Genomic DNA, 15,441 nt, shown 5'->3' on the forward strand with positions numbered 1-15,441 from the left:
CCTGGCCACTGCTCTTAACTTTTATTTAAAGGGGTTTTCCAATACTTTTTTTTTTCAGATGACCTATCTTCTGGATAGGTCATCAGTATCTGATCGGTGGGGGTCCGACACCCGAAATCTCCGTTGCGGAGCGGAAGCACTACGGATTGCTTCTGTGGGATTTCGGTCTGTGCCTCCTCACCGTAAAAATAAAGAACATGTTTTATTTTTTTCTGGTGCGGACTGAATGTTGCGGATCGCAGACCCATTCAAGTGAATGGGTCTGCATCCGCAAACGGCAGGCATACGGTCGGTGCCCGTGCATTCTGGACCGCTATTTGCAGTCCATGGGGTGTGCATGAGCCCTTATAGATATTTTTATGTCAGCCGAATGACATGACAAAGCATGACTGGGCAGCCATCTAACGCAGAAGTCAGCAACCTTCAGCACTCCAGCTGTTGTGAAACCACAATTCCCAGCATGCACACTTGCTTGGCTGTTCTCAGAACTACCATAAAAGTGAATGGAGGATGCTGGGTTTCACAACAGCTGGAGTGCTGAAAGTTGCCGATTCCTGATCTAATGTGTATGGTGGTTTCCCAACTCTACCCGGTGGAGAGAAAGATCAGGCAGTTGGATTTAAATGGCCTGATCTTTCTATCTCATGGGAGAAAAATGGTCACCCTATGTGTCTGGCAGCAGCTTACTCCGCTCTCCCTACTGAGAACACCTGCAGGTTTGACTCAGCACAGAGTGCATGTGTATGGAATTCCCTGGATGCACTGCGAGGACTCATGAGTGCACACATAATGGGGAGGACTCATGAGCGCGCACATAATGGAGAGGACTCATGAGCGCACACATAATGGGGAGGACTCATGAGCGCGCACATAATGGGGAGGACTCATGAGCGCGCACATAATGGAGAGGACTCATGAGCGCGCTCATAATGGAGAGGACTCATGAGCGCGCACGTAATGGAGAGGACTCATGAGCGCGCACATAATGGAGAGGACTCATGAGCGCGCACATAATGGAGAGGACTCATGAGCGCGCACATAATGGAGAGGACCCCAGGAGAAGTCCTCTCAATGCATTGCAGAGTCCGTTTGCAAGTGGACAGTGGGAGGACAGAGGTGAGTATCGACATACAAATTACTGATCCGTGCTCATAGTCCGCGATCAGCATGTGGCTGCCCCACGGTGCCCGTGCATTACGGACCGCAATTTGCAGTCCACAGTACGGGCAGCACACGGTACAGATTTTATGTACTGGAATCTGCTGTTAATGTTAAAGGATAGAGCTATTCACATTTATGAAATCCACGGCATGTCTGAGTTTTGTACGCATTTGCCTCCAAATACACCCATAATAGTCTGAGGGAGTGCATAAAAAATGCCGGGAGGAAGGACTACGCATGTAAATCTGGATGAATTACTGAAGCAATACTGATGGTATATTATCCAGAATCCATGCGTATTCCGGCTCTGGACAGGCTCAGTCTGAATTTCCAGCTTCTGGCATCACCATAGACAGAAGTGTCTCCTGACCACAGACCTGGATATTACGTACCTGTGTGTGACCGGTTGTGAATCTTCAGGTTTTCCAGCCGTGAGAAACTCTTGTGACAAGTCGGGCAGCAATGCGGCCTCTCGTTAGTATGGGTGCGAATGTGAATCAGCATCTTATACCTGGGGTACAGGAGAAATTGAATGTTTTATAAGAGACTATTACAATCTGGCCCGTCTAGATCTTCAGGAAAACAATATGTAAGGCGGCGGTCTGCGAGATGTGTCACTCCGGTTGTGGTAAAACTGAACTCCAAGCACGCCCGGACATCCAGCTTTCTGAGCACGCTGGTAATTGTAGCTTTACCGCAGCTGGAGAGCCACAAGGCGCAGACTACGGCAGTTCCTCAAGGTGGCGTTGTCGTAACCAATTCTCAGGGACCCATACGTTACTATCCAGACAAAGCTGTAATATGATGCACTTCCTGGATTTAGTCCATGAAGTAAAATGAGAGGTTAGACTAGATTCTCATAGGCTTTCTTTCCTTCCAATTTGCAAAATCCCTGCTGTCAGTGAATGGAAACATCCTTCATAAAAACTGCAAACCTGTACAAACCAAATCATTTGCTATAATTGCACCCAGTCTAGGCAATCTTCAGTGGCCTCCAGGATGATGCTTTTTGTCTTCACTGATACACTGTAGCAAAAGATTTGTGCTGCTGCTGTGTATAGTTCACAGATCTGTACACACTGCAGCCACCTCCGAGCCTCTATAGCAGGGGTACTGAACTACTTTTTGTAACGGTCCTCATAATTGGAACTGCTGTGAGGTAGAGGTCCAGGCTGAACACCAACAGGTGCGAGTACCGCACACAGATTGGGGGCCACTAAATTTATAATCCTACGTACCTCACATTTCTAGTATTTGTTCTCAGTTACGTTTTTTATTTTTATTTTCTACTTTTCGATTTATTATTTCTATTCTGTTTGTGCTCTCTTGCTCTTGGTCCAGGCAGCTTACTGTGTCTTAATTTGATCTTGACTAAGGGTTCATGCACACGACCGTATGCCCTCGGAGACATACAGTCCGTGAGCTGGGCCATATGTCCAGTTGCGGCATACATCAGTGCGCACAGGAGCGCACAACATCATAGGTTACTATGATGCTGTGCGCATTGGGCCGCCCGCGGCGCTATTGTCCCGCACTCACATGATCTTATGAGTGTGGGACAATAGCCCCGTGGGCGGCCCCTTGTGTTTTCAAGTTCGGCGTACAGGTTCGGGTTATCTAAGAATCCCGTTATGGATTCCGCTATCACAGACCGTAACGGAATTCTATGACGGCATGCATCACGGAAGCCATATAAGCGACATTCCGGCCGGCATGATGTATTACATCGTTAAAACAAAGAAGGGAGGCACCCCGACTCTCCTCCTCCCCAGTAATGGATAGCGATAATCTTCAGTGCAGCAGTTCCCTGACCTGTTGGGGTCACATTTACTAAAACCGGCTTTTAACGCCGGTCTTAGCTAACCCCTCTGCGCTGTCGCTAGATACGTTTAATTCTCGACAAGGCGTGTGCCTCGCCATAAATTAGGCGCATCTTTGGCCGTTCGGTGCTCCTGGAGCAAAAACTACAGCAGCCTCTGTATGTAAATTTGCCAGGGCTGGAGTCCAAGGGCCAATATGGCCCCCGACACGCCCCAGCCCGGTCATTAACAACTGGCATACAAGGTGCAAAATCAGCCTGAGCCAAAATTGTGTCGCACTGGCCGGACAGAAAAGGGACTTGCGACACTTTTTACGTCTAAAAGTGTTGCAAATCCATTAGTAAATGTGCCCCAGTCACAGGGGTGCACCACCAATGAGGCCAGATAAGGCGATCGCCTCAGGCAGCACCAGGAAGGGGTAAGAGGGGGGCAGCAGAAGGGCCATGGGCAATGAGCGTTTTCACTGTGGAAAAGGGGTTATGTTAAGACAGTGGTGGCGAACCTATGGCACTGGTGCCAGAGGCGGCACTCAGAGCCCTTTCTGTAGACACCCGCACCCTTGAAAAAAAAGTCTATAGTGTACCAATACGCCTTTTCCCGCCATTTATCAGCGCAGGCGCACTATGAACGGCACAGGCAGCGCACTGAATGTAGGCAGCTATTACAGCTACATGATAAAGTACATGGAAGATATACTATATTGGACCGTAGTAGTGTCTGTTCCGTTTTTTGGGTTTTTTTGCAGACCATATACAGAATTATTTATTTCAATGGGTCCACAAAAAAAATGAAGTTACTCCGTGTGCATTCCGTTTCCAAATGTCCGTTCCGCAAAAAAATAGAGCATGTCCTTTTATTGTCCCCATTACGGAAAAGGATAGTTGTTCCGTCCAGCAAAATACGGAATGCACACGGATATAATTTTTTGTGGACCGCAAAATACATACGGTCGTATGCATGAGCCCGTATTTAGGGTAAATTGCTGTGTTAGCACTTTGAGATAAATCAGTGGGTTTTGGGTTGCAGTTTGGGCACTCGGCCTCTAAAAGGTTCGCCATCACTGGGTTAAGAAATTGGCATGGGGGAGGGGAGGCGCCATTTCAGTTTTTGCCTCAGGCAGCAGAAAGGCTAGGTGCACCCCTGCCCAGTCAGTCTCTCCTCCTTACAGTCCACGTGTGGATGGCCACTTGCTTCTCCAGTGCAGTGAGCTGAATAAGCCTGCTCTGCATTGCCACACACATTACAGCCACAGAACGGCATCACAAAGTCACTCATGGCAGACATGATGTAGGCGGAGCCAACTCCTTCCCGTGGCATATTGATTGGTAGTTTGGGTAAAGCCGCCTGTGTGCCGCACACGGATTGGTTGGAACACTTCTTCACCGGTCCAGTCGTGATTGTTCCCCCTCACTTGCTGTACTCCAGGTCCTTTCTCTTCTGCTTCTCTGTTTTCATTAGGCCCCAGGCACACGACCGTATTTTTGATCCGCATTTTTTGCAGATTGGACGTGGACCCAGTCATTTCAATTGGTCCGCAAAAAAAGCAGACAGCACTCCATGTACTGTCTGCATCCATATGTAAGTTCCGCAGCCCCGCAAAACAGATAGAACATGTCCTATGCTTGTCTGTTTTGCGGACAAGGATAGGCATTGTTACAATGGATCCGAAAAAAAAATGGATGCAACACAGACATCTGTATGTTTTCCACATTCGTGTGAATGCACCTTTATTCAGACACTGGGTCCGATCCGCCAGTTGAGTACCCCTGCTCTATAGGTTTTCAGCAAAGCTGCTCAGTGAAATCTTCCATAAGCATTGATTAGGAGATATACCCAGTGGCGTGACCGGGGGGTGGGGGCAGTCCGCCCTGGGTGCTGGCTCTGATGGAGGTGCCAGGCCCAGAAGCAATGAGCGCTGCCATCAATACAGATGGAAGCGTTCATTGCTGGAGCACTTACGCTCATATACTGCGGCGTGGCACGGTAGCGCATAGTTCCCTGCCCCGCCGCCGATCACCACCATAGGCTTCAGGCCTAGAAGGCCTGAGGCTTATGCGGTAGCGAAATCCCGGCGCAGGCGTGCGCGATGACGTCATCTCGCGCGCCTGTGCCGGGACGCAGCAGCACAGTGAAGTGTGCGTGCCTTCCTCTGCGAGCAAGCGCCTGGACATAGGTGAGTATTAAGCTTTTAGTTTTTTTTATGTGCCAACTTTGGAGGACACAGGAGGACATGTGGGGGCAATAATTATGGGAGGGATTACTATGTGGGGGGAAAATTACTATATAGGGCAATGTGGGGGAAACTGTGTGGGGCAAATTACTATACGGGGGCAGTGGGGGGAAATTACTGTGTGGGGGACACTACTGTATGTGGGCAGTGTGGGGGAAATTACTGTATAGGGGCAGTGTGGGGGAAATTACTGTATAGGGGCATTGTGGGGGAAATTACTGTATAGGGGCAGTGTGGGGGTAATTACTGTATAGGGGCAGTGTGGGGGAAATTACTATATGGGGCCTTGCTATTGGGGAGGCACTGTAGGGGCAATTCTATTATATCTGGGGACACTATACAGGGATTATTGCCTGGAGCACAATATAGGGTGGTATTATTACTGGGGTCTCTAGGGGACATTCTAACTGCTGTGGACACTATAGGGACATTTGGGGTAATTTATCAAACTGGTGTAAAGCAGAACTGGCTTAGTTGCCCATAGCAGCCAATCAGATTCCACCTTTCATATTTGACAGCTTTTTGGAAATCCAGTTCTACTTTACACCAGTTTGATAAATGACCCCAATTATGTCTATTGGGGTCACTATTTTTTCAGCAGTATAGTACCTGGGGCATTGGGGGGCACAACGGGCACAGTATTGGGGGTGGAAGCAGGATAACACTGTGGGAACACCAGGATGGGGAGGTTGATGGAAAAATTAAGAAATCTAACGTGTCTGTATTACAAACTCTGTAGAGACGAGATGCGGCTGAAACAATTTGTCATGTTGGTCTAACGGAGGAGAAGAGGAAAGAGAAGGTCTACATGACAGGAGATGGTATGTGATCAAGTATTGGGGGGGTGCCAGAGAAAGGACCCACACCGGGTGCCAAACACCCTAGGCACGCCACTGCATATACCTTTTTTTTTTCTTTTCTAGAAATAGCGCCTCTCTTGTCCTTAGGCCGTGCCTGGTATTACAGTATTCACATGAGCGGGGGACAGCTCATTACATGTCTATTTCCTGTGGAGCGTTGTTTGACCGCTCTGGGATTTCCATCTCACCTGGCATTAAATCCTCTTCCCCGGCGGGCACATCCCTCCCAGTGGCAGCAGTATCCGGCATCTTTTTCTGGCTTCACATGGAAATCATTAACATGATCCACCAACTCTTGCAATAACTCGAATAGGCGGTTGCACTGAAAAGTCAAAGGTGAAAGGTGAAACTGAGCAAGCTGAGAAATGATCAATGGTGAGCAGAAGGTAATAAGAGCGGAGGGGGGGGGATGCTGGTCACTGCCAGATATGTTCCTTTGTTCCAAACACTTAAAGGGGTAGTCCAAGATTATACAAAAAAAAGCCTGCTTTCTTCCAAAAACAGCAACAATCCTGTCTACAGGTAGTGGTCTGTACTGCAGCTCTACCTCATTGATTCCAATGGAGCTAAGATGCAATACCAGACACAACCTATGGACGGGGTGGTGCTGTTTCTGGAAGAAGAAAGCAGCCACGTTTTTTGTAATCCTGAACAACCCCTTTCAGGCCTCGTTTACATCTCCTTTTGTGGATCTGGCAGGCTTTTCCAGCACAGAGCAGCCTGCCAGATCCTCTACTTTACCGCCGGATCTCCACTGACTGCAATGGGGTCCGGCAGTCACCAGTCCGATTTCCAGCGAAAATGCCGGAAAAAGAAAATTGTTGCATGCAGCTATTACCTGCTGAAACCCAAGATTTATGCCTGAAATCAGCCGGATCACCGCCAGATTCCCCCATTGACTGCAATGGAGTTTGGCGGTAAAGTAGAGGATCCGGCAGTCTGCTCTGTGCCGGAACAGCCTGCAAGATCCACAAATGGAGATGTGTACAAGACCTAAGTTACACATCCAAGTTATGCACACGAACGCATTTTCTTTCCGTGTCCGTTCCGTTTTTTGCAGACCGTATGCGGAACAATTCACTTCAATGGGTCCCCAAAAAAACCGAAGTTACATGTCCTATTATTATTAAGGATAGTACTGTTCTGTTAAGGGCCAGATGTTCCGTTCCGCAAAATACATACGGTTGTGTGCATGAGCCCTTAAAGGGATTGCTGGTGTTACCTACTTATTTTGCAGTGCAGTACACCTGCTGTACCCATTACTTCAATATACTGTAATTAAAGGGGGTTTACAGAACTAGAATATTGATGGCCTATCCTTAAATGGGGTTTCCAGGACCAACATACTGATGACCTATCCATAGAAGAGGTCATCAATATGAGATTGGTGGGGGTCCTACATCCATCACCCCAACCAATCAGCCATTAGTGGAGCTTGAATACTACAGCTCCACACACGGTGCAATGGCTGTTCTCAGGTACTGCAGCTCATCTCCTATTCAAGTGAACATGGCCTGACTGTATAGTCACAAACAGGAGATTTGTTGCAGACATTCCTGCGACTGTCCCATTCATCTCTACAGTACAGAAATCCATATGCATCCCACCAAAACCACCGCATTCAGATGAATGGAACTGAATTTCTGCAACAAATCTGCCCTGTGTGAATATGTACTGAGTGCTGTAAACGGACTGTATTCTGCTGACAGCTCCTGCAGGGCAATAGAGGCTAACGGTAGGAAAACTTTGGCTTGTTAGTGAAACTGCTTACAGTAGGAAATGACCCATTAAGCCATTTCCTTACCATACTGTAAATGCAATACAGAAACTCGGATAGTTAGGCGGTATTTTATGTGACTAGTAACAAAACTGAGCAAAGTGAACCAATCAGAAAATTCCTCTAATTAGAGGGATTGTCCAAGCACACTCTCCCATTTGGGCATGGACCGACACTGGGCGTGAAGAGACATCACCGAGTGGAACATTGTGGAGGGAATCATCTGAAGCCTAGAGAGGGTCGTGCACAGGTACTAATGGATGATACCTGCAGAGTGTTGGAAACATGCCTTGCAGTGCCGAAATTGATTTTTCCGCGACTGTCGCGTCGCAGTATGTCGCAGTGCGACACCATAGACCAGTGATGGCTAACCTTGGCACTCCATCTGTGGTAAAACTACAACTCCCAAGATGCCCCGCTTGCTTGGCTGCTCTCAGAACGCTGTAGAAATAAATGGAGCATGCTGGGAGTCGTAGTTTCACCACAGCTGGAGTGCCAAGGTTAGCCATCACTGCCATAGACTATCATTATAAAAATTGTCGCGCGACATTGGTGCGACACATGTTGCAGTGTAGTTGTGCCCTATGTGTCGCGCGACTTATTGTCCTCGTGTAGACCTAGCCTAAGGGTATTTTCCTACTGGACGTAATTGGCAGCAAAAATAAATAAATAATTCACCCGTCTGCAGAGAAATTTGCATGCGTTGCCAATGGATTGGTCACAGCTTTTGCAGCATTGTCGCCGCAGATTTCATCCCATTGCCCTGCAATTGGTGAAATCTGCAGAGAAAAACTCATAGTGTAATTGACGTGCTGGGGATTCAAAATCCACACTGCAGGTCAATTTGTGTGAATGAGATTCAGTAAACTCTAATCCACTTTACTGTAATTGCTGCACACTTCCAACCTGCAATTATAAGGTGGAAAATACGTAGCGCATCCGCCCAATTGGAGAACCTGTCAGCAGGATTGACCCTATTAAACCCCTGCATGCTATCTGGTAGGATTGTCCCTGCTGAGTCAAATGAGACCTGTCTTGGGAAAATCATTTGTGGTGGAGAAAAAAAAAAAGAACGTATTTATGCAAATGAGGGCTTCAGTGCACCCAGCGCTGGAAAGCGGAGGTGCACCAATGGGTTAGGTGCACTCAAGCCATTATTTGCATAAACAATAGAAGTCTTTTTCTTGGAGGTGCCGCAACCAATTTTCACAAGGCCAGTACCATTTTAATTAGTAGGATCAACCCTGTCAAGCAGTATGCCTGGTTTAACGGGGTTGATGCTGCTGATTTTAGGAGCATACAGTGACACAATACAATTAGACAGATGACAAACTGCAGGCTGCACTGGGCAACTTACCTTTGCCCACTGACACACCAGCTGTTTCTGTTCTGTGTACTCCAGGGACAGACGCTTCTCCTTGGGTGGAGTCAGGAACATGGATGGGGGCAGCTGTAGACCAGAGCCAAGAGGCAGGAAGAACTGGAACGGACTGGGAACTGAATCGCCCCTGCAGCGAAGTGATGCAACATCCTAGGGAACAGAAGACAGATCCCTTTAAGCGAAGTCGCAAAATAAGACGAAAAGGAGACGGATGGAGCCGAGGGTCATTCCCTGAAGAAATAGGACATGTAGGAGGTGATGTATGATCCGAACATCTATCCTCAGGGAGTGTATTTCCTCTGGGAATACAAAGGCAAAATGGAACAGCTCGGAGCTAGATATGTCCTTCCTTCTCATAGAAAATACATAGGAAATCTAGGGGCTTTGATAAAGAATAACAACCTTTTAGAACAGATGGAAAACTCTGCCTCCTTACAGGTAACATAGTAACATAGTACATAGGGCCGAAAAAAGACATTTGGCCATCCAGTTCGGTCCTGTCATCCTGCCAGTTGATCCAGAGGAAGGCAAAAAAAAAAACCTGTGAGGTAGAAGCCTAATTTTACCTCACTTTAGGGGAATAAAAAATTCCTTCCCGACTCCAATCAGGCATCAGAATAACTCCCTGGATCAACGATCCCTCTCTAGGTTGGGATAAGTATAGCATAAAACAGACATCTCAGGCTGCCCTTGTAATTAGGGATGGTTGAAAAGACTCACCAATAGAGTGTCCCCAACAGTCACCCTCTCGGGGGACAAAGATGCCCGGCTGGGGGAGTCCATACCAGAAGAGGGAGAGAGGCTGAGGTCCACAATTGGTGGAGTAGAGAACGGGGGACTGTCCCCCTCCCGAAATCGAGCCAGGAACCCTGTAGGGGACAAAGTAGAAAAAGCAAGTGTTAACCAGAAATTGAAGACATTGATATCGGTTCCCAAAGTTGGCACCATCTGGGTATGGCGGTGGCATGGAGCAGGTTATCTGGCAGTGCATGTGGCCAATTTACAGGGTATATAAAGTGGGGGGGTGCAATGACATATACAAAACAATACCTGGAGGGGGTGAAGGGCAAATCGGGGTGATGACAGTGGTTCCATCATCCCGTATCATCAGCTCGTGGTGGACTGAAATCTTCTTAGTGCCCCCTCCATTCCGATCTCTCTTCTCTCGTGCTGCCCGCAGCTTGGAGATACTGAGCTTCAGGTCCAGGGGCTCGTCCAGCGAGTGCATGATCAATGGCTACACCCAGAGCACCCCCGGCTGTCCTGAACAGAGAAGTCGAATTTGAACAATATGCACAGATTAATACACTGAGGCCTGTCACAAACCTACAGCACCATTAACCCATCACAGACCTGCCAGGCATCGCCTGTTACGGTGCACGGTAAGCTCATAGGCACGCAGGGGTTAAATACACTGATGTGCCCGGGTGCTGTGTCAGTGAAAGGGTAATACCAATTGCCACGTGTGGTTTCCTGTGGGGTGAAGGGGGGTGCAGCATCCCCCTTTGAGATGTAACATACCCCCTCTCCTAAGGGACTCTGGGAAAGGGAGGGTCACCCATCTAGTGCCATGTGGGGATAAAGGCGTGTCCCCCCCCCCCCCCACCCTCCGCACCACCCCCCCATCCTGGGCATGGGGCCAACCGTGGCCAGACACTGAGGAATGTTGGAGGCCTGGGAGCTCTGTGGAGTGGAGAGAGAGAATGGGAGGGTGGAGAGATGTGAAGGGGAGGGTGAGAGAGGACACCGGGAATGTGAGGGCAAGGACACTGGGAGAGAGGGGCAGACGGCTGACAGTGGACGGGGAGGAGAGACGTAACAGGAGGGAGAGAGATGGCGCAGGAGAGGGAGTAATGGGGCGACAGGTACACGTACAGTACAATGCACATACATACATAATGCACATGTATACACATACATAGACAGAAATATAAAATATAGAAACCCACATGTACACACACATACACAATGCACATGTACACACACATATACAACGCACATGTACACACATACATATACAACGCACATGTACACACAGGGGCGTAGCTATAGGGGGTGCAGAGGTAGCAGTCGCTACCAGTCCCATGAGCCTGAGGGGCCCAAAGACCCTTTTGCCACATAAGACACTGGCACTATATAAAGTGCATACTGGTCAATTTACATCTCTGGCTGGAAGGAAGGGGTTAGGTCAAGAATTTGGCATGAGGGGGTGCCCTTTTAATGTTTGCCTCTAGCAGCAGGAAGGCTACGTGCTCCCCTGCCCCTTGCCAACAAGCACTGAGGGAAGGGGGCCCAAGCTGAACTCTTGCACCAGGGCCCATGAGCTTTTAGCTACGCCCCTGTGTACACACATACATATACAACGCACATATACAACGCACATGTACACACACATATACAATGCACATGTACACACATACATATACAACGCACATGTACACACATACATATACAACGCACATGTACACACATACATATACAACGCACATGTATATACATACTGTACACGCATACATATACAATTAACAATATACCAGGTCAGAACGACAAATGAGTAAATGCCTGTCTGTCGGCTGATCGGATCTTTTATGCAGCAGGAGATGTGCTGCCGACAATATGGAAACTATATGAGGCCCAAACAATCGCATTAATGACCCGTGTTATCGATCGGCGCTCATTGGGCCACGCAAAAGAACCCTTAGTACAACCTTCTTGGCTTCAGATCTGAAAATATCCACAGATCTTTCAGTCCATCCTTCCACCCTGAGAAGACCACACCATTAATCATTTATGCCACATTAGTCGCGTAAAAAAGTTGCACATGGTTTGTGAGTTTAGAGTTGAGAAAAGGGAGCGTGGCCTCCGACTGGGGAGACTGGGGTAGGACACACCATTCTGAATATGCCTTATTGTCATCCTAAGTATACGCTGCAAAGCCAGCTCCCCAGTCCTACTCATTTTGGGGGTCATTTACAAAGACCGACTTTTTACGCCGCGCCTTTGTTTCCCTCCTGCACTGCCTGAGGATTCGCCTAATTTATGATGAGGTGTGCAAAACATCATAAATTAGACGCACCTCTGGCAATCTGTGCACCTGGTGTAGTTTTTACTGCTCTTTTATGCCTGTTTTTAGGTATAAAAGATAGCAAATTTGCCCCGGCCCCACGCTACTCTCAAGTGGCGAGGACCATGTAAAAACGCCTGTCCGACAAAATATTTTTGCATGGCCATTTAAAAAGTTGCAAGAAGGGATCCGCCAACTATTTAAACGCCAAAACTTGGTTGACAATGTTAGTAAATGACCCCCTGGGTTTCGCCTCATCATTGATGGCCGTTTGTGTGGCACACGCTGCATTCACCTGTCTGCCCTCGTTTCTGCATTCTCCCCAGTCACGCCACTTCTGTGCCCTCTGACACTTTATTCTTCCCTGGTGGTTACACCTGTCAGTGCCCCTTAGGCTGCCATCAGTTCTTCCTGTGCCCTTGGTCGCAGCTGGCTGCTCTCTGTCACCTCGTGCGTCTCCCAGCGGAGCCCTGATCACAGAGTCTCATCCTGTTCTGTGTATGGGAATGTGCATTATACCGTATCTGTCTGTCCGTCCATGAATCTACAGTATATGAACCTACAGGTAAGATCCAAAGTCCAGTCTTTGAAATAGGACGCCTTTTCTTCTCCTCATGATCCAGTCAATCCCAAACTCAGTCACTAGCGTCCAGGTCTGGGCTCCGCGGCGTCCGCCATTGTTCTGAAGACACCAGCTGCTCCTTTATTTGTTAAAGGGGTTTGTCCAGGATTAGAAAAAACATGGCTGCTTTTATTAAAATCAGTGTCACACCTGTCCAGGAGTTGTTTAAGGTACTGGCATCTCAGCCCCATGCTCATCAGTGAAGCAGCGCTGCAAATACCCGACACAGCCCATAGACAGGGGTGGCGCGGTTATCCGGGAATTAATACTGATGACATATTCTCAGGATAGATCATCAATATCAGATCGGCAGGGGTCCCAGGTGTCATATGTTACAGGAGGCCGGGTGCCCCATAAATACCACGGCCTCTTCCTAGGCCATGTGATGTCACCATACATCAGTCACATGGTCTAGTTGCAGCTCAGCCCCATTCAATTCAATGTGGCTGAGCTGCAATACCAAGCACTGCCACTGTACAATGCACAGCGCTGTACTTAGTAAGCTCCTGGGAGGCTGTTGCACTCACTAGGGCTCTGGTGAGGGCCGCATGCTTCCTGAAACAGCTGATCAGTGGGGGTTCAGGGACTCAGACTCCTTTAAGGACAACAGCTGTACATGTATGGTGAGAGTCTAATGTTAAGCAATAGTTGCCAGGTTTCTGCTGTTTTAAACAGATACAAAGACGCAATGTCCATGTTCGGCGGTATCGCCGATCATGGACATTTAACACCTCCGATGCTGAGGTCAATTGTGACCATGGAATCTGAGCGGTGAAACCCTTTGAGTGCTGCTGAGATCGAGGGAGTTGTATGTTCGCTGTGGCAAGCCGAATCCCTCTGAATGATCCAAAGCCCGCCACAGCTATGTTTCTATGGAGCCCTGCCTGTGGCAGATAGGAATATAGCAAATCTCCCATAGACTGCAATGGTAAGTTATTGCAGTCTATGGGAGAAGCGACCAGATGATTACATGTAAAAGTAAAAAAGGTATAAGGTTTTAAAAATATAAAAAACATATAAAAATTTAATTCACCTCCTTTTCCCCATATTAAAAATGTACAATAAAACGATAAAGATATAAAAATCATATTCATCATCGCATCCTAAAATGCCCATACTATTAAAATATGCAAGTATGTATCCTGTATGGTAAATGCCGTAATGGAAAAAAAAAAAGGCTGAAAAAAAATTGAATAAAATTTGATCAAAATTGTATACCGTATGTACCCCCAAAATGGTATCAATAATATCTACAAATTAACCCCCCCCCCCCCCAAAAAAAAGGGGCCCTCCCACAGTATTTATGTCAGTAAACATGGCGAAGAAAACAACCTTTTTTTATATTTTTATTTTTTATAAGTATTAAAACACAAGAAAAACTATACAAATGTGGTATTGCTGCAATCGTACTGACCCTAAGAATCAAGGTAACAGGTCAGTTTTACCACATAGGGAACGCTGTAAAAACTAAAGCCATAAAATTATGGAAGAATTGCATTTTTTTTTTTTGTCCAATCCCACCCGGTTTGGACTTTTTTTTTCTATCTTCCATTGTATGCAACATTAAATGGTGCCATTAAAAAGCATAACTTGTCCCACAAAAAAAATGTGAATGGAAAAAAATAAATAAAAATTAGACCCCGGAAGGGCAGGAGTAAAAAAAAAAAAAAAAAAAAAAACGGAAAATCACTCAGTCCTTAAAGGGGTTGTGAAAGAAGAGGGAGGGGGACCCCCACTTGGCCGGACCTGTAAACGAAAGATTACTTACCTGTTTCTTAATGCTGTCTCCCAGATCCTTCTCCTCCCTCTATGTCAACATCTGGTTAACATAGAGGGAACGGCTCCCCTTACATCATGACAAATGGTCACATGATGCAAGGGGAACTTGTCTCGACCGTGGCCAATGATTGGCTGCGGCGATGTCAAACCAGATGTTTAACCTCGAGGGAGGACCATTGCAGGCCTGGAAGAGAAGGAGCGGGGAGCCAACACCGGAAAGCAGGTAAGTCATGTTTCCTTTACAGGTCCTGTCAAATCGGGGGGTTTGCCAACTCCCCCCCCCCCCCACACACACACATTTTTGCACAACCCCTTTAAGGGGTTAAACAGGTGATCAACAGGGGTGCCAGTAGTCAAAACCCCACAGAGGTTATATTGATGACATGTCTTAAAGGGAACCTGTCACCGGGATTTTGGGTATAGAGCTGAGGACATGGGTTGCTAGATGGCGGCTAGCACATCCGCAATATCCAGTCCCCATAGCTCTGGGTGCTTTTATTGTGTATAAAAAACTATTTGATACATATGCAAATTAACCTGAGAGGAGTCAGAGCTTGAAAATATGACTCTTCTCTGGTCACACAAGTAGGATATAACTCTTTATGTTAATTTGCATATGCATCAAATCGGTTTTTTTTTACACAATAAAAGCACACAGAGCTATGGGGACTGGGTATTGCGGATGTGCTAGCGGCCATCTAGCAACCCATGTCCTCAGCTCTATACCCAAAATACCGGTGACAGGTT

The 15,441-nt window shown here is 47.4% G+C and overlaps 1 protein-coding gene across 2 annotated transcripts in view; it reads right to left on the reverse strand.

Moving 5' to 3' along the window:
- Window positions 1–15,441, reverse strand: part of GLIS2 (GLIS family zinc finger 2) — a 32,626-nt gene that overhangs the window by 4,022 nt on the left and 13,163 nt on the right. For both annotated transcript variants that reach the window (XM_044303846.1, XM_044303845.1), the window contains exons 2-6: window positions 10,280–10,492; window positions 9,950–10,098; window positions 9,206–9,379; window positions 6,260–6,393; window positions 1,554–1,672 (exon numbers count right to left, since the gene is read on the reverse strand). In XM_044303846.1, coding sequence (XP_044159781.1) covers window positions 1,554–1,672; window positions 6,260–6,393; window positions 9,206–9,379; window positions 9,950–10,098; window positions 10,280–10,457 — 754 coding nt within the window. In that variant the 5' untranslated portion in view covers window positions 10,458–10,492. The remainder of the gene's footprint in view (window positions 1–1,553; window positions 1,673–6,259; window positions 6,394–9,205; window positions 9,380–9,949; window positions 10,099–10,279; window positions 10,493–15,441) is intronic.

The sequence above is a fragment of the Bufo gargarizans genome, chromosome 8 (genome assembly GCF_014858855.1).
Source record: "Bufo gargarizans isolate SCDJY-AF-19 chromosome 8, ASM1485885v1, whole genome shotgun sequence".
Lineage (NCBI taxonomy): Eukaryota > Metazoa > Chordata > Amphibia > Anura > Bufonidae > Bufo > Bufo gargarizans.